At 43.4% G+C, this 20,128-nt stretch overlaps 1 protein-coding gene across 5 annotated transcripts in view; it reads left to right on the top strand.

The window, feature by feature from the left end:
- Positions 1-20,128, top strand: part of dennd1a (DENN/MADD domain containing 1A) — a 158,624-nt gene that overhangs the window by 114,606 nt on the left and 23,890 nt on the right. For all 5 annotated transcript variants that reach the window (XM_042302629.1, XM_042302630.1, XM_042302628.1 and 2 more), the window contains 3 exons: positions 5,552-5,597; positions 5,745-5,846; positions 14,285-14,410. In XM_042302629.1, the coding sequence (XP_042158563.1) occupies positions 5,552-5,597; positions 5,745-5,846; positions 14,285-14,410 (274 nt within the window). The remainder of the gene's footprint in view (positions 1-5,551; positions 5,598-5,744; positions 5,847-14,284; positions 14,411-20,128) is intronic.

Here is a 20,128-nt window from a genome sequence, read left to right as displayed (position 1 = left end):
GCGCTTGCAACACCAGGATAGTGGGGTTTGTTTCCCAGCACCACCCATATGCATGCACGTAAGTCCCTGTGGATAAAAGCATCTGTTAAATGGCATATTCATTTTTTTAAAGCGCTTGTCTCCAACTCCAAGCGTGTCACATTGTAACACCAAGGTGTGGGACTTAGAAGAGTTTTCCCCCTATCCGTTGGTTCATGCTGTATCAGCTACATGCGTGGCTACATACAGATATCAGCTATATATCTAGCTACATATGTGGCTACATACAGATATCAGCTACATATCTAGCTACATACGTGGCTACATACAGATATCAGCTACATATCTAGCTACATGTGTGGCTACATACAGATATCAGCTACATATCTAGCTACATGTGTGGCTAGATGCAGATTCTGCCTCTAGTGTGTAGCACTCACCATTTTCTAACAGAACACTCACATTCAGCATGTTGATGGACTCAACACACTTGACCCCACTGTTGACAGTATCCAAAATGTACCCCGTTTCCACCCGCACCCCGCACCCCCCACCCCCCTTCCACCCCATAACAAGTGACGATTGTCCGGATTTCTGGTGTGTTTATTTCAGTAAGGACTGTACATCCCAACTTTGCACCTCTCATGAGTCTCGGATCGGAGTGCCATTTTGTCTGTGCAAATTTGAAAAGAAATGTCCACAGTTTTTAACCCTTGTCTGGACAGCTCAGACACATGACACTGGCTCTATTTGTGTGGCATGTAGGGAGGCGGTATGACGTTGTGTGGCATGTAGGGAGGCGGTATGACGTTGTGTGGCATGTAGGGAGGCGGTATGACGTTGTGTGGCATGTAGGGAGGCGGTATGACGTTCCCCATGTCTTTATGAATATGGCGAACAAAGCCTTTTATAATGCTTGGTCACCATCCATTTATCACATGATCAAGATGTGCCCCGCACATAGAATTAGAATATGAATGTCATGATGCAGCGTGTCTAATGTAAAGACTGACGAGTACGATGATGTGCTTGTCCAAAATCTGAACCTATTTCCTGTTTCTGAAAAACATACAGTTGAAGTCGGAAGTTTACATACACCTTAGCCAAATACATTTAAACTCAGTTTTTCACAATTCCTGATATTTAATCCTAGTAAAAATGCCCTGCCTTAGGTCAGTTAGGATCACCACTTTATTTTAAGAATGTGAAATGTCAGAATAATAGTAGAGAGTGATTTATTTCAGCTTTTATTTCTTTCATCACATTCCCAGTGGGTCAGAAGTTTACATACACTCAAATAGTATTTGGTAGCATTGCCTTTAAATTGTTTAACTTGGGTCAAACATTTCAGGTAGTCTTCCACAAGCTTCCCACAATAAGTTGGGTGAATTTTGGCCATTTTGCCACAACTTTGGAAGTATGCTTGGGGTCATTGTCCATATGGAAGACCCATTTGCGACCAAGCTTTAACTTCCTGACTGATATCTTCAGAGGTTGCTTCAATATAACCACATAATTTTCATTCCTCATGATGCCATCTATTTTGTGAAGTGCACCAGTCCCTCCTGCAGCAAAGCACCCCCACAACTTGATGCTGCCACCCCCGTGCTTCATGGTTGTGATGGTTTTCTTCGGGCTTGCAAGCCTCCCCCTTTTTCCCCCAAATATAACGATGGTCATTATGGCCAAACAGTTCCCTTTTTGTTTCATCAGACTAAAGGAAATTTCTCCAAAAAGTACCATCTTTGTCCCCATGTGCAGTTGCAGATGGGGACAACCTTGCAAGTCTTTTTTATGGTGGTTTGGAGCAGTGGCTTCTTTCTTGCTAAGCGGCCTTTCAGGTTATTGAGATATAGGACTCGTTTTACTGTGGATATAGATACTTTTTTACCTGTTTCCTCCAGCATCTTCACAGGGTCCTTTGCTGTTGTTCTGGGATTGATTTGCACTTTTTGAACCACAGTACGCTCATCTCTAGGAGACAGAACGTGTCTCCTTCCTGAGCGGTATGACGGCTACGTGGTCCCATGGTGTTTTTACTTGCGTACTATTGTTTGTACAGATGAACGTGGTCCCTTCAGGCATTTGGCAATTGCTCCCAAGGATGAACAACACTTGTGGAGGTCTACATTTTTTTCTGAGGTCTTGGCTGATTTGTTTTGATTTTCCCATGATGTCAAGCAGAGAGGCACTGGGTTTGAAGGTAGGCCTTGAAAAACATCCACAGGTACACCTCCAATTGACTAAAATTATGTCAATTAGCCATTTCAGAAGCTCAATAGCCAGGACATAATTTTCTTGAATTTTCCAAGCTGTTTAAAGGCACAGTCAACTTGGAATTGTGATACAGTGAATTATAAGTGAAAAAATCTGTCTGTAAACAATTGTTGGAAAAATTACTTGTCATGCACAAAATAGATGTCCTAACCGACTTGCCAAAACTATAGTTTGTTAACAAGAAATTTGTGGGGTGGTTGAAAAAATAGTTTTAATGACTCCAACCTAAGTGTATGTAAACTTCCGACTTCAAATGTATGTTTGGAATATTTATTTATCGCACAGAATAGAATAGGTCGACTTTTGTACTATGTGGGATAATAGATTGACATAGGCTAGTGCTTTTGCTGTTCATTAGGCCTACTCATCTTGTTGGCTGACGAAAGGTAAATGTGGACAGTGCTTCCAATATCTTCAATATGAGCCTCAGAATTGGATAAGGATGCACGCAATTGCGTCCCCGACGTGTCTGTCTTCACTTGTAGCCTTTGAGAAAGACCCGATCATGTGATGGAGAGCTATGTGAATGAGAGGTGATTCGGCTCTGCGCAGCACTCCGGGCCAAGGGCACAACGCAGCACTCTGGGAGAAGGGCACAACGCAGCACTCTGGGAGAAGGGCACAAAAAGCATGAGCTTTAGTTTGCATTTAGATTGCATTACAGCCACACAAAAGGGATGCAGCTGTGAAATTCGAGACAATATCAAGTGCTTGTCAAATTGTGAATGAAAGACTGGTGAAGTGTGTACAGCCTGCGTAAAAAAACTAAAACAAAGCAGAGATCATGCCTTTCAAGCAACTTTTTTCAAATCATAGTTAGAGTCACATCATGCAGCCTTACAAAGTATTACAAAATCAAAACATATAGCCCAATGTTTGTAGAACAACAAGTCACATTAATAACTCTAATTTAAGCATATAGTAGTACCTCTTTATTTTTAAACGCTCAACACAGAATAGCCGCATGTACGCACTCCCTCAAATCATTTGTAGAGAATACCCTTTATTTTATTCAGCTTTGTTCAATTGTATTCTTCATACTATAAAACAATATATTATAATGCCACTGAATTTTAAGCCAATCTTGTCTGCTAAATGAATTAGTGTAGCCACAGCTGTATGGCAAAGGCAGATCAGGACCTAATATAAGGACAACAGAGTATGCTATTCTGTTCTTCTGAAATAGACTACATTTTATTCATATCGTGCTTCTTTAGACCTGTCTAAAATAAAAATTGGATTTATTGTGAAGGTGTAGGCTATATTAAATGGATTTAAATGTTAAATGTGTATGTTCCAAAGGTCAGCAAGTGTGCAAGCCAGGAGATGCTAAATGTGTTTATGTTAATTAACAGTCAATTACCGTGAGACCAACAGTTATTTGCTTGACAATTACTGGCTGACGTAATTTCGTGACTGCCACAGCCCTCGTTGCAACCGAGGACAGACGCTTTTTACACACTACATGCTTCAGCACTTGGCAGTCCTGTTCTGTGGGCTTGTATGGCCTACCACTCTGCGACTGAGCCATTTCTTCTCTCTGATGTTTCCGGTGCCGCTCTAGCAGGGCAGAAATTTGACGAACTGACTTGTTGGAAAGGTGGTATCCTATGATGGTGCCACGTTGAATGTCACTGAGCTCATCAGTGAGGCCATTCTACTGCCAATGTACGTCTATGGAGATTGCATGGCTGTGTGTTCGATTTCATACACCTGTCAGCAATGGGTGTGGCTGAAATAGCCGAATCCACTCATTTGAAAAGGTGTCCACATACTTTTGTATACATTTTGTACACATTCATTAAGTATTGAAAAGGATGGAGAGCTGAGGAATAATATAATTGAGTCTAGGAATGTCTTTAATTGAGGGTCACAGACCCAAAGACATTTTATGAATGACTGACCCCAGTTAATACCATTGGCTTCATTAAAATCATACACCAATGACGAGCTGCCATTTTAAGTGGCATTTACGTAAACGAAGATTGTATGTTTGGGAAAGGGAAATAAGGAACAACAGCTGATTTTCTCTCTCGTGGTAACCTGACAGTGTTAATTAATGTGGTTGTTCACGACAGGGTGGGGGGGAAGAGGTGCAATAAGCTAATTATTGCTCTGTTTTTTCTTTCTCTCCATATCTTTTCCTTCTCTCAAATATTGCTAATCGTTCCTATATACTTTCCCATCAACTGAGGGTAAACCAAGAGAAAGGCTTTTTGTAATGAGGACCTAAAAAAGATGGTTGCCGAGAGCTAATTCGACATCAGCTTTTGAGAAGATGGCGATGGCGCTTCCAGCTTAGGAAGCTAACCCCTCGGCTTAACTTGGCCTTAGCGGCTCAAACTCGACGCAAGGGCTACATTTCACTTCCCCCGTTTTTCACAGCTCACAATAAATAATTGGCTGTGTGGACGATTACCGTCATCCAAAAACATCCAATCGGATATTTTTTTATTTATATTCTGGTTTTGTTATGCTTTCCACTACTTTTTGATCCCTTGAGTTGTTGTGGCTTTTTCTCCGCTTGCCGCTGTATTTTAATTGAATGTCACGCTAGGCTGAGGAGATGGAGACATGGAGAAGAGCACAGTTAATTAAGTGTTTTCAGGTCTGTCTTCATCACCCCCTCTCAGGCTGACAGGTTTCTAACATCCCTCCTTCTCCCTCCCTCCCTTTCTCTCTCCCTTTCTCTCTCCCTCCCTTCCTCGTTTTATCCTTCAGACCATTACCCAATCAGCCATATCTCTTCTATGGTGGTGTCTTAGTGTCTGAGGGTCCCTAGTCTAGCCCCACAGGTCCAACCCTCTGGTGTACACACCACAAACATACGCACACACACACACACACACACACACATAGAGACACACACAAACACTCCAGTATGCTGGGAAAGTAAAACATTTTTAATCCCCACTACTTCTTGTCTCACTGTGGTAACATTTCAATGGACTCTATTTTGTAGCCATAAACTGTGGGGGAAAAAAATTAAATAAATTAGAGTGGAACCGTATGGAAGGTTGACGATGAAGGAATACGACAACAATAAAATGTTTTGGTTTTCTTGCAATGTCAAAGTGTTGCCCTGAATGTGCATGTGTACAAAATCGGTTCGATGTGCGTCACAATGATCATGATCATGATAAAAGAACAAAGTACTCAAGTCTCTGTTTGTTTCCCATTACTCTGCTAATGTGGTTGATATATGACTCTTTGGTGGTTTTGGCTGAGATCATGCAGTGTTTAAACACTTTTGTCTCACAATCATGGTTATTTATTATGTGTTTGTGTTTTGCAGTGCGCCCATGCCCTACCTCATTGGAGTACATTCCAGCCTAATGGAGGTAAGTTCCTCACCACAGACCGTTTACAAACCCAACTCATAAGAGAGAGAGTGTGTGTCTACCTGACTGCCTGCGTGTGTGTGTGTACATGTGTCTCATGTTTGTGTGGAAGTGTAAAGTCCTCTCTCCGTGTCTCTCTCCCTGCAGAAGGTGAGGGGGATGGCCCTGGATGACGTAGTAGTCCTCAACGTAGACACCAACACCCTAGAAACACCCTTTGATGACCTCCAAAGCCTGCCCAACGATGTGGTGAGACACACACACAGACATTTATAGACACTACATATCCAATTCTCACGAGTGGTACTATCCCTCTAATGCAGGGATGGACAACATTGATGGGGGTGGGGCCCACAACCAAATTTCAAAATTGCACCTTGTGTATTCTACTATTTTTAAGTTGAGACGCTGAGTTCCCCCCCCAAAATAATAATAATATAAATAAATATATTTTGAAATGTACAAAACATTCTTTAGCCTCCCCTTTGCTTACTACCAGTTGAGTAAAGGACCACAAAACATTCTTTAGCCTCCCCTTTGCTTACTACCAGTTGAGTAAAGGACCACAAAACATTCTTTAGCCTCCCCTTTGCTTACTACCAGTTGAGTAAAGGACCACAAAACATTCTTTAGCCTCCCTGTGCTTACTACCAGTTGAGTAAAGGACCACAAAACATTCTTTAGCCTCCCCTTTGCTTACTACCAGTTGAGTAAAGGACCACAAAACATTCTTTAGCCTCCCCTGTGCTTACTACCAGTTGAGTAAAGGACCACAAAACATTCTTTAGCCTCCCTGTGCTTACTACCAGTTGAGTAAAGGACCACAAAACATTCTTTAGCCTCCCTTTGCTTACTACCAGTTGAGTAAAGGACCACAAAACATTCTTTAGCCTCCCCTTTGCTTACTACCAGTTGAGTAAAGGACCACAAAACATTCTTTAGCCTCCCTGTGCTTACTACCAGTTGAGTAAAGGACCACAAAACATTCTTTAGCCTCCCCTGTGCTTACTACCAGTTGAGTAAAGGACCACAAAACATTCTTTAGCCTCCCCTGTGCTTACTACCAGTTGAGTAAAGGACCACAAAACATTCTTTAGCCTCCCCTGTGCTTACTACCAGTTGAGTAAAGGACCACAAAACATTCTTTAGCCTCCCCTGTGCTTACTACCAGTTGAGTAAAGGACCACAAAACATTCTTTAGCCTCCCCTGTGCTTACTACCAGTTGAGTAAAGGACCACAAAACATTGACTCAAAGGGAAGCTCCAAATGGTAAATATTGTTATATCACTCAAAAGTAAATACATTTGGATTATTATAGGATTATTCTACAGATAGGATTAATTCCAGGGTTTTTCTTTATTTTTAACATTTTCTACGTTGTAGAATAATAGGGAAGACATCAAAGCTATGAAATAACACATGGAATTATGTAGTAACCAAAAAAGTATATTTTATATTTGAGATTCTTAAAAGTAGCCACCCTTTCCCTTGATGACAGCTTTGCACACTCTTGGCATTCTCTCAACCAGCTGTGTTAAGAAGCAGTGCGGCTTGGTTGGGTTGTGTATCGGCGGACGCTTGACTTTCAACCTTCGTCTCTCCCGAGCCCGTACGGGAGTTGTAGCGATGAGACAAGATAGTAGCTACTAAACAATTGGTTATGACAGAGCCTGGGCGCGAACCCAGAGTCTCTGGTGGCACAGCTGGCGCTGCAGTAGAGCGCCCCTTAACCACTGCGCCACCCGGGAGGCCCACAAGTTAACTTTTAACAAGGCACACCTGTTCATTTAAATGAATTCCAGGTGACTACCTCATTTTAAAAATATATATATAAAGTTAACCTTTAATCACGGCCAGTTGTGATACAGCCTAGAATCAAACCAGGGTCTGTAGGGACTCCTCTAGCACTGAGATGCAGTGCCTTAGACCGCTGCGCACTCAGGAGCCCAAAAGCTGGTTGAGAGAATGCCAAGAGTGTTCAAAGCTGTGGCTACTGTGAAGAATGTTAAATATAACATTTATTTTTATTTGTTTAACACATTTTTGGTTACTACATGATTCCAGATGTGTTATTTCATAGTTTTGATGTTTTCACTATTATGCTACAGTGTATAAAATTGTAAAAATAAAGAAAAACCCTGGAATGAGTAGGTGTGTCCAAACTGTTGACCGGTACTGTATATGTATACTGAACATTTGAAATAAATTCATTAGGTCCTAATCTATGGATTTTACATGACAGGGAATGGAGAGATGCATCTGTTGGTCACAGATACCTTTAAAAAATGTCGGCCTCACAATCGGCCTCAGGTTTTCGTCACAGTTTCTCTGTGCATTCAAATTGCCATCGATAAAGTTATTTTTGGGGGTGGGGGGGTTATTCACTTGGCCTACTGTATATTGAAGAATTGCTTTTAGTAGTCATAACACACCTTGCACAACTCTATGGTCCGCTAAACCTTCACATTTCCTGATACATCTGTGGCAGGGATCATCAACTAGATTCAGCCGCGGGTCAATTTTTTTTCTTGAGCGGATGGTCAGGGGGCCGGAACATAATTACAAATCATTTGTAGACTGCAAATTGACCACAAGAAGCAAAAAACATATATAATGTTTGACTAAAACATAATCATTTCAAACCTTGCTTACATTTACATACGATCACGTGTCTCTCTATTATGCGTGGGAATACTTGGGAACAGATTTCTTAAATTAATATAACTTAGAGCTGATTTCCTGGTGTTTTTAGTCTTTTATGTCCAACAATGAAAATTCCACAAATTAAAAATATATATACAGCGCATTTGGAATGTATTCAGACCCCTTGACTTTTCCCACATTTTGTTGAGTTACAGCCTTATTCTAAAATGGATTAAGTATTTTTTCCCTCATCAATCTACACGCAATACCCCATAATGACAAAGCAAAAACAGGTTTTTAGAAATGTTTGCAAATGTTTATTTTTTATTTTTTAAAAGCTTATATATTACATTTACATAAGTATTCCGGCCAAATTCGGCACACGGGCCGCCGGTTGGGGAACCCTGATCTATGGTTTATTGAAACAGCCATGCATTTGATAATTAACAGTACAAGATCAAAGCAAATCCCAACGTCTTTCATGGTTGACTACTGAATGCTACACGTTTCCACCACAACTGAACTGAGCTCAACAATGGTAGTCTCATTCTCTCAAGAGGGCTGGCCACGGTCTTTGAAATATCCATTTAGACTTCCAATGCCGACCAAAACGTAAACACGCCCAATTATACAGATTTGTTGGTATTCATGCTTTTACTATAAATATTAATATTTAGTATCTTTCTTACATTTTTGTCCTCTCAAAAGCTGTCATGTTTTCATCTAATTTAAGCTGTTCCTTGTTTGCTGTTGTTGTTGGCCTTAATTACAACATGAGTCATGCTGTTGGGTCAGAGATGCTGTGTGTTTACACTGATGATCTGGGGTCCTCGCATCCACGCCACCTGCCTATGAAGTGCCCTCCTAATTGCCTGATCAAAAGGCTCGTAGCGCGGTGCTAAGTGACCAGGGGAGAAAGAGCAACCTGCCTTTCTCCTTTTGATCGCAGCCAAATACCAGCCCTGGCTCATGTTAGGCAACCATTATATTTGTTGTCTGTCTACCTGTGTGTGTTTGTTTTTCATTAGCATTCAGCATTTTAGTGTGTGCTCATTTTAGTGTCATAAGTGGGTGAAATATATTCATGAACTGTCATTAGAAAGAAGAGTGACACAGAGCAGCTGGTTGCTTTGAAGTCTGCAGCCACAATGTCTGTGTGTGCTTCGTGTGGTGTGTGTGATTCATGCACAGTCAAGCTTACATGTGTGTCTAAACGGGCGTCTGCATGCTTACATTAATGCATTGAGGTGTGTACATCAAGGCTCTCCAACCCTGTTCCTGGAGAGATACCGTCCTGTAGGTTTTAACTCCAACCCTGTTTCTGGAGAGATACCGTCCTGTAGGTTTGAACGCCAACCATGTTCCTGGAGAGATACTATCCTGTAGGTTTGAACTCTAACCCTGTTCCTGGAGAGATACCGTCCTGTAGGTTTTTGTTCCAATCTTAATATAGCACACCTTATTCTAATAATTAGCTGGTTGATAAACTGAATCAGGTTAGTCACAGCTAGGTTTGGAGTGAAAACCTACAGGAGGGTAGCTCTTCAGGAACAGGGTTGGAGTTCAAACCTACAGGAGGGTAACTCTCCAGGAACAGGGTTGGAGTTCAAACCTACAGGAGGGTAACTCTCCAGGAACAGGGTTGGAGTTCAAACCTACAGGAGGGTAGCTCACCAGGAACAGGGTCAGAGTTCAAACCTACAGGAGGGAATCTCTCCAGGAACAGGGTCAGAGTTCAAACCTACAGGAGGACATCTCTCCAGGAACAGGGTTGGAGTTAAAACCTACAGGACGGTATCTCTCCAGGAACAGGGTTGGAGTTAAAACCTACAGAAAAAGGAATCTGGTTGATATCCCTTTCAATGGGCAATAGGGATGCATAGAAAGACAGGGGTTTCAAAATAAGAGTCACTTCCTGATTGGATTTTTCTCAGGATTTCACCTGCAATATCAGTTCTGTTATACTCACAGACAATATTTTTACAGTTTTGGAAACTTTAGAGTGTTTTCTATCCTAAGCCGTCAATTATATGCATATTCTAGCATCTGGTCCTGAGAAATATGCGGTTTACTTTGGGACCGTTATTTTTCCTAAAATAAAAATAGTGCCCCCTAGTTTCAAGAGGTTAAGGACATTTAGAGACTGTCCCGAAGACACTCATGCATTGTTTGGCTTTGTGCTTAGGGTTATTGTCCTGTTGGAATATGAACCTTCGCCCCAATCAGGTCCTGAGCGCTCTGGAGAAGGTTTTAATCAAGGATCTCTCCATCCATCTTTCCCTCTATACTGACTAGTGTCCCAGTCCCTGGGAAAAACATCCCCACTGAAAAACATCCCCACAGCATGATGCTGCCACCACCATGCTTCAACGTAGGGATGGTGCCAGGTTTCTTCCAGTTGTGACGCTTGGCATTCAGGCCAAAGAGTTCATTCTTGGTTTCATCACACCAGAGAATCTTGTTTCTTATGATCTGAGAGTCTTTAGGTGCCTTTTGGCAATCTCCAAGCAGCCTGTCATGTGCCTTTTACTGAGGAGTGGCTTCCGTCTGGCCACTCTACCAGAAAGGTCCGATTGGTGGAGTGCTGTAGAGATGGATGTCCTTCCAGAAGGTTCTCCCATCTCCACAGATGAATTCTGGAGCTCTGTCAGAGTAACCATCGAGTTCTTGGTCACCTCCCTGACCAAGTCCTTCTCTCCAGTTTGGCCAGGCGGCCAGCTCTAGGAAGAGTCTTGGTGGTTCCAAACTTCTTCCATTTAAGAATGATGGAGGCCACTGTGTTCTTGAGGACCTTGGTACCCTTCCCAAGATCTGTGCCTGGACACAATCCTGTCTCCAAGCTCAATGGACAGTTCCTTCGACCTCATGACTTGGTTTTTGCTCTGACATGCACTGTCAACTGTGGAACCTTATATAGGCAGGTGTGTTCCTTTCCAAATCATGTCCAATCAATTGAATTTACCACAGGTGGACTCTAATCAAGTTTTAGACACATCTTAAGGATGATCAAAGGAAACAGGATGCTTTTGAGCTCAATTTCGAGTCTCATGGCAAAGGGTTCCGAATACTTATGTAAATAAGGTATTTCTGTTTTTCATTTTTAGTAAATTTGCTGAAATATCTATAAAAAAAAAAATTGCCTTGTCATTATGGGCTATTGTGTAGATTGATGAGGGGGGAAAAAACTATTTAATCCATTTTAGAATAAGACTGAAATGTAACATAGTGTGGAAAAAGTCTGAAAAAACTTTCCGAATGCACTGTATGTGTGATGCTAGCCACTGATCTCTTTTTGTCTCCTGTCAGATGTCCAGTTCTTATAACATTTAAATGGGACAGATCCTAATTGAATTACTCATTTTAAGGTTGACTCAGCACATATTAAAGTGTGTGTTTGGCAGTATCACTGGGGAACATCATAGGGCACCCATAAAGCCCCCCGCTCCCAGGAACGGCGTAAAGCTTTAAGAGACTTCCTTCCTGTCATTCCACACTTATTCACATCTCTCTTTTTTTATTTTATTTTGTATTTTTATCACAAGGCTGTAATTCTTGATTTTTATTGGGTTTTGATGTATTTTCATTTGTTTCTGTAAATGTGTGTTGAGAGGGGGAGATTATCAAGAGAGTGTGTGTGAGAGGGCGTTTGTATGTGTGTCTGTTCTAGACAGGTAATGGAAGTATTAAGGAGGCATTAGGAGGAAGTGGAGTTGCTGGTGTTACTGAGTTGGAGGAAGCAAGCAAAGCTCTCATGTCTTTGATCTGATGGTATAATGACATGTGCAATGACTCAGTACAGTAGGATCAAGGTCCTGATGTGCAGCTGATTAGTTACAGCCTACCACACCAGCCTGACTCACCTGACCAAGTGTGTTGAGCTGGAACAAAAGCACACCCACTAGCTGTCCAGGAAGAGAGTTGGCCACCTCTGGTGTTGATGAGGTGACGTATTAAGTGTAGTTGGTGACGTATTAAGTGTAGTTGGTGACGTATTAAGTGTAGTTGGTGACGTAGGAAGTGTAGTTGGTGACGTATTAAGTGTAGTTGGTGACGCATTAAGTGTAGTTGGTGATGCATTAAGTGTAGTTGGTGACGTATTATGTGTAGTTGGTGACGTATTAAGTGTAGTTGGTGACATATTAAGTGTATTAATTGAGGTAGGGAGTGTAGTTGGTGACATAGGAAGTGTAGTTGGTGACGCATTAAGTGTAGTTGGTGACGCATTAAGTGTAGTTGGTGACGTATTATGTGTAGTTGGTGACGTATTAAGTGTAGTTGGTGACATATTAAGTGTATTAATTGAGGTAGGGAGTGTAGTTGGTGACATAGGAAGTGTAGTTGGTGACGTATTAAGTGTAGTTGGTGACGTATTAAGTGTAGTTGGTGACGTATTAAGTGTAGTTGGTGACGTATTAAGTGTAGTTGGTGACGTATTAAGTGTAGTTGGTGACGTATTAAGTGTAGTTGGTGACGTATTAAGTGTAGTTATTGAGGTAGGAAGTGTAGTTGGTGACATAGGACGTGTAGTTTGTGAAAAGGGGACCACATTGCGAGAATGTAGCATGGTGTTTTCCAGGGCTCTGTCTTTTTCCCATTACTCTTTCCTTAAACATGAAGTATGACAGTTTATTGTGCGTGATGTTCTACCCGAATGTAAAAATTCAAAGTCCCTCCTGGACACGCTGATTAACGTGAGCTTTACAATCGGCAATTTTAAAACCACTATTTTCAATATCCTCCAAACAAATGAGACAGGAAAATACAGCAACATTTAATTTGCGTGTCTCATCTGCCTCCGCTGTTGAAGAAAACAAACCCAGGTTAGGTCATGGCAAATCAAACCCAGGTCATGGCAAATCAAACCCAGGTCATGGCAAATCAAACCCAGGTCATGGCAAATCAAACCCAGGTCATGGCAAATCAAACCCAGGTCATGGCAAATCAAACCCAGGTCATGGCAAATCACACCCAGGTCATGGCAAATCAAACCCAGGTCATGGCAAATCAAACCCAGGTCATGGCAAATCAAACCCAGGTCATGGCAAATCAAACCCAGGTCATGGCAAATCAAACCCAGGTCATGGCAAATCAAACCCAGGTCATGGCAAATCACACCCAGGTCATGGCAAATCAAACCCAGGTCATGGCAAATCAAACCCAGGTCATGGCAAATCAAACCCAGGTCATGGCAAATCAAACCCAGGTCATGGCAAATCAAACCCAGGTCATGGCAAATCAAACCCAGGTCATGGCAAATCACACCCAGGTCATGGCAAATCAAACCCAAGTCATGGCAAATCAAACCCAGGTCATGGCAAATCAAACCCAGGTCATGACAAATGCCACAAAAAATCTGTGTTCTTTACTACGGTTATTTTTCTGGTAGAGTTTTCTGCTTTGGGGAGGCAAAACTTTTGCTAACAATGTAACCGAGCATCTTTAATAACCGGGGGAGCTCACCGTGGGAGAGAAGTGGCGGAGTAAGAGAGAGAGAAGAAGAAAGGATTACTTCAGCCCCGTGCGCTCGCTCCCGGCTAGTGCATTAGCCTAAGCGGCCGTCTCATGGAGTGTATTCATGTAGAATAACGCTGTTGTTGACTCGTGGGCCGCTTTTCCAGCGGTGTGGTGCCTATGGATGCAAGCAAGGGAGAAGGGAGAGAGGGCGGCTGTAGCCTGGGGAAGGGCTGATTAAAGGAGGGCCTGGATCAGACACTTCCTGAGGGATAGGAGGCCTGGGGGGAGAGAGTCTTTCAGTCCATTTCTGGGGGAAGAAGAGGAACGAAGGGAGAGACGAGGGATGAGATGTTTGGAGGAAAGCAGAAAGGAATGGAGGAATGGATGGGTGGATGGAGAGAGCGATAAATAAAGACACTGGTAAGGTGAAAGAGATGGACGAAGGCAGAGAGTGGGGTAAAATATTTTGGGGTATGGGTGGATGAAAAAATGACCTATGAATGCACCTATGACTATCAATGATGCAGTCCTTATGTAGACTCCATAAACAATAATAAGGTAACTGTTTGTTGTTGTTGTTTTCCCTCAGGTGTCATCCTTAAAGAATCGCCTGAAGAAGGTTTCCACCACGACGGGAGATGGCGTGGCCCGAGCTTTCCTCAAGACACAGGCCGCTCTCTTCGGCTGCTACAGGAACGCGCTGCAGATCCAACCGGTGAGACAGACTGAGGGAGAACGAAAGAGGGAAGAGGGGAAGGAGGGAGGGGAGGTTTACAGTTAGTAGTGAGCGAGAGAATGAGAGAGAGTGACACACACAGACACGGAGCGAGCTGTCTTTCTTTCCTGGCAGCTCCTCTATATCACCATGGTAATGGTATATGATGACAGTGTGTTTGAATGGGAACAGCCAGCCAGCGCTCGGTCTACTCTGTACCTGCATCAACACTAGGCATGATTGTGCCGGACCACTAATTATTCTACTATTCCGCCATATGTCGTCAAAAAAGTCTGATCCTCGCGTCGCCCAACCCAATGCGTCTATTTTAAAATCATCTCTCCCGGACATTTACATATTTTAGACGGGGGCAATATGAATAAAACAAATAGAGGTGTCAATCAAGGACTTCCGTGCGCTAGGACGGCAGGGTGTGTGTCTGTGTGTGTGTGTGTCTGCCCACTGTTTGAATAATAGCATTAGTGATGCAGATCCCCGTATCCCCCCAGTGTTTAGAGGGGGGTCTGGAGGACAGAATAGCCCCCCTACGTGGGGTACCGGTCCACCCACCAGGGGAGACAGAAAGGGGACACACGTCCTAACAATGGCCCAGCTGGTGCCCCTGCACTACGTATGGGGGAGCCAGCGCCTTCCTTCCACCTCCAAGCTGTCACTACGCTGTGGCTAACCCTAAACACCCAACTCTAACCCCTAAACCCCTAACCTGTACTCTGGCTGAACCAAGGCCTCTTCTGCCTTGGGGAGTTTTTATTGTGTGTGCTTTGGCCCATTCGGTGTCCGACATTTCTTGTGACCCACCATGTAGATGGTGTATTTCTAGTCAGGACCCAAAATGAATCCAATAAATGACCCGGGCCACCCACCTTCACCCACTGTCACGGATATCCTGCTCTCATCGTTATCCTGAAGCTGGTCTGAAAGGGATATAGCCCTGATATTGCTGAAGCTTTTTTTAAATATATTTTTTTATTCTCGACCCAATCTTTCTTGCTTACTTAGAGTGTTGTAACGATGTGCAAATAGTACAAAAGTACAAAAGGGGAAAATAAATAAACATAAATAGTGGAGTTTGTTCTTCACTGGTTGTCCTTTTCATGTGGCAACAGGTCACAAATCCTGCTGCTGTGATTGCACACACTCTCTCTCTCTCTCTCCCTGCACCTCTTCTCTCTCTCCCTCTCTTTATCTATCTCTACCTCCCCACCCCTCTCTCTCTCTCTCTCTCTCTGTCTCTCTCTCTCTCTCTCTCTGTCTCATGCTCGGCGCTAGTTGTCATTAAGTCTGAACTGCAGAACCAATTAGTTTGATCCAGAGGGGATGTGATGTGCAGCAGCAGTATGGACAGTGGGGATAGGAAAGGACGTGTGTGTGTGTGTGTGTGTGTGTGTGTGTGTGTGTGTGTGTGTGTGTGCGTGTGCGTGTGCGTGTGTGCGTGCGTGCTCTCTTATTTGGCAATGGACCTCTTAGCTATGCTTGGATACACATCATCAAGACAGGACAAGATACTGTACAAAAACACCCGACAGACACTCAACCATACAGAGGCAAACTCACTCACTCACACACACACACTCACACACACACACACACTAGACAAGCAGAGCGGCTCAGAGAAACAAACACGTTCTCACTAAGCAGTTGTGTCTTGTATGAGTTGTTGTGTGGTGTGTGTTGACCCACTTATTGCTTTCCCTGTGAGTTTACTCTGAGTGTGCAAAACATTATGAACACCTTCCTAATAATGAGTTGCCCCCCCCTTTGCCCATAGAACAGCGTTAATTCATCAGGGCATGGACTCTACAAGGTGTCGAAGCATTCCACAGGGATGCTGGCCCATGTTGACTCCAATGCTTCCCACAGTTGTGTCATGTTGGCTGGATGTCCTTTGGGTGGTGGACCATTCTTGATACACAGGAAACTGTTGAGCGTGAAAAACCCAGCCGTGTTGCAGTTCTTGACACACTCAAACCAGTGCACCTGGCACCTACTACCATACCATGTTCAAACGCACTTAAATCTTTTGTCTTGCACATACACAATCCATGTCTCAATTGTCTCAAGGCTTAAAAATTATTCTGTAACCTGTCTCCTCCCCTTCATCTACACTGATTGAAGTGGATTTAACAAGTGACATCGATAAGGGATCATAGCTTTCACCTGGATTCATCTGGTCAGTCTGTCATGGAAAGAGCAGGTGTTCCTAATGTTTTGTATAGTCAGTGTATTTGTGAGCTTTACAACATGTTCCAAACTGACGTTTCATACCGCTGGTTGACAAATCACTATTAATACATGTTTAAGTGGCCTCTAACAGCGACAAACACACACACACACGTACGTTCGTATGTACACTCAGATTCAGTCAGTGATCTTACAGCCACACAGTAACATACGCATACATTTTGTACAGATGTAGGATCTTAATTTGAGCCAGTTTGCTACAGCAGGAAAATAACACATGTTGACTATAATTAATGGACATTGTAGTAGGGGTTGATACACTACCTGACGTAAAGTATGTGGACACTGGCTCGTCGAACATCTCATTCCAAATTCCTGGGCATTAATATGGAGTTGGTCCCCCCTTTGCTGCTATAACAGCCTCCACTCTTCTGTGAAGGCTTTCCACTAGATGTTGGAACATTGCTGCGGGAACTTCCTTCCATTCAGCCTCTAGAGCGTTAGTCAAGTCGGGCACTGATGTAGGGTGATTAGGTCTGGCTCGCAGTCGGTGTTCCAATTCATCCCAAAGGTGTTTGATGGGGTTGAGGTCAGGTTTCTGTGCTGGCCAGTCAAGTTCTTCCATAAAGATCTCGACAAATCATTTCTGTATGGACCTTCCTTTGTGCAAGGGGGCATTGTCATGCTGAAACAGGAAACTTTTGTCACAAACTGCTGCCACAAGTTGAAAGCACAGAACTGTCCAGAATGTCATTGTATGCTGTAGTGTTTCCCTTCACTGGAACTAAGGGGCCTAGCCCGAACCATGAAAAACAACCCCAGACCATTATCCATCCTCCACCAAACTTTACAGTTGGTGCATACATTGGGGCAGGTAGCGTTCTCCTGGTCGTCCGCCATACCCAGATTCGTCAGTCGGACTGCCAGATGGTGAAGCGTGATTCATCACTCTAGAGAACACGTTTCCACTGCTCCAGAGTCCAATGGCGGCGAGCTTTACACCACTCCAGCCGGCACTTGGCATTGCACATGGTGATCTTGGCTTATGTGCGGCTGCTCAGCCATGGAAACCCATGAAAGTCACTGAGCTCTTCAATAAGGCCATTCTACTGCCAATGTTTGTCTATGGAGATTGCATGACTGTGTGCTTGATTTTATATACCTGTCAGCAACGGGTGTGGCTGAAATATCCAAATCCACTCATTTGAAGGGGTGTCCACATACTTTTGTATATATAGTGTACATTTTTCGTTTGGGAAAATCAAGTCTGAAATTTGACAGTGCTAATGAGGGGCGTTATCACTGGCGTGTGTCCTTCTCCTCCTCCAGTCTGTCTGGGGGTCCAGACCTCTCATCTCTACAGTAATGATATGATCTCCACAGAACCATTAGAGGATGGCAGGCAACCCTTCTAACGTGCTAATGTCCTGCTGGCCAGGTGGTCTCTCACACACACACATTCACGCACTCACACAAACACACACAAACACAAACACAGTTAATATGGACAAAATGGTTGTGCGCAGGTTACCCCCCCATTTGAATAATAAGGGCAGGTTAAGGATCCAGATTTTAGCTTTTCCCTGGGCTGAAACGTGTGTGTGTGTGTGTGTTTATCTGTGTGTCACCTAATGCTCAGTAACAGTGGCAGGTGTCATCTAAGCATGTTTGGGGAATATGCTCCTCTCAGGCCCTGGTAAACGCTCCCCTCACAGGAGACAAGTCATGCTCTCCTCTGGCTCTAGTTTACAGTTCAGCCTCCTTGACATGAGACTTAGTTGAGGATGACTGAATGTCTGTGTGTGTGAGCAGGTAGGTCACCCATGAAAGAAATCCGTATTCTACGTCCATCCATATCTGAGGATGTTCTGGAGATGATGTGGAAACTGGCCACTAGGGGCAACAGTGAGCACTGTTACCTTCAAGTAGTTTTCGGTTTTGCTAGGGCATTGTGGACGGGGATGGTGGATAAGCGTAAGCATCTGCCTCTGATTCCAAAGATTGCCAGTTCAAATCCATAATCCTTACCATGCTGAGTTAATGTCTAAACTAACCCTTACCATGCTGAGTTAATGACTAAACTAACCCTACCTTACCATGCTGAGTTAATGTCTAAACTACCCTTACCATGCTGAGTTAATGACTAAACTAACCCTTACCTTACCATGCTGAGTTAATGTCTAAACTAACCCTTACCATGCTGAGTTAATGTCTAAACTAACCCTTACCATGCTGAGTTAATGTCTAAACTAACCCGTACCTTAGATGCTGAGGTAATGTCTAAACTAACCCGTACCTTAGATGCTGAGGTAATGTCTAAACTTAATCTTAAATTTGGCATTTGGAACAGCTTTGAAATTTTACATTTGAGAAACATGGATGAACTGGTCTAATGGTCTAATTCTGACATGAGACTGTGAGAGCTGGTAGGTATGAGAGCAGTGCTGTGTGTGTGTGTGTGTGTGTGTGTGTGTGTGTGTGTGTGTGTGTGTGTGTGTGTGTGTGTGTGTGTGTGTGTGTGTGTGTGTGTGTGTGTGTGTGTGTGTGTGTGTGTGTGTGTGTGTGTGTGTGTGTGTGATGCGATCAGACAGTGCTAATCTGCTATCAGCCCCCCACACTGACAGCTAATTAACAGGATGAGCCTCGGACTGCTGATGGAGAGAGAGAGACATAGGTAAAGGAGAGAGAGAGGAAGACAATGGTAGAAGGAGAAAGACAATGGTAGAAGGAGAAAGAGGGGTAGAGGTGGCTTATTAACATTACAGTATACTGTACTCCTTGCAACGTACAGTGAGGGAAAAAAGTATTTGATCCCCTGCTGATTTTGTACGTTTGCCCACTGACAAAGAAATGATCAGTCTATAATTTTAATGGTGGGTTCATTTAAACAGTGAGAGACAGAATAACAACAAAAAAATCCAGAAAAAAACGCATGTCAAAAATGTTAGAAATTGATTTGCATTTCAATGAGGGAAATAAGCATTTGACCCCTCTGCAAAACATGACTTAGTACTTGGTGGCAAAACCCTTGTTGGCAATCACAGAGGTCAGACGTTTCTTGTAGTTGGCCACCAGGTTTGCACACACCTCAGGAGGGATTTTGTCCCACTCCTTTTGCAGATCTTCTCCAAGTCATTAAGGTTTCGAGGCTGACGTTTGGCAACTCGAACCTTCAGCTCCTTCCACAGATTTTCTATGGGATTAAGGTCTGGAGACTGGCTAGGACACTCCAGGACCTTAATGTGTTTCTTCTTGAGCCACTCCTTTGTTGCCTTGGCTGTGTGTTTTGGGTCATTGTCATGCTGGAATACCCATCCACGACCCATTTTCAATGCCCTGGCTGATAGGAGGTTCTCATCCAAGATTTGACGGTACATGGACCGGTCCATCGTCCCTTTGATGCAGTGAAGTTGTCATGTCCCCTTAGCAGAAAAACACCCCCAAAGCATAATGTTTCCACCTCCATCTTTGACTGTGGGGATGGTATTCTTGGGGTCATAGGCAGCATTCCTCCTC

The sequence above is a fragment of the Oncorhynchus tshawytscha genome, linkage group LG20 (genome assembly GCF_018296145.1).
Source record: "Oncorhynchus tshawytscha isolate Ot180627B linkage group LG20, Otsh_v2.0, whole genome shotgun sequence".
Lineage (NCBI taxonomy): Eukaryota > Metazoa > Chordata > Actinopteri > Salmoniformes > Salmonidae > Oncorhynchus > Oncorhynchus tshawytscha.
The sequence above is the reverse complement of the archived record's forward strand: the minus strand, read 5'-3'. Positions and strand labels throughout refer to the sequence as shown.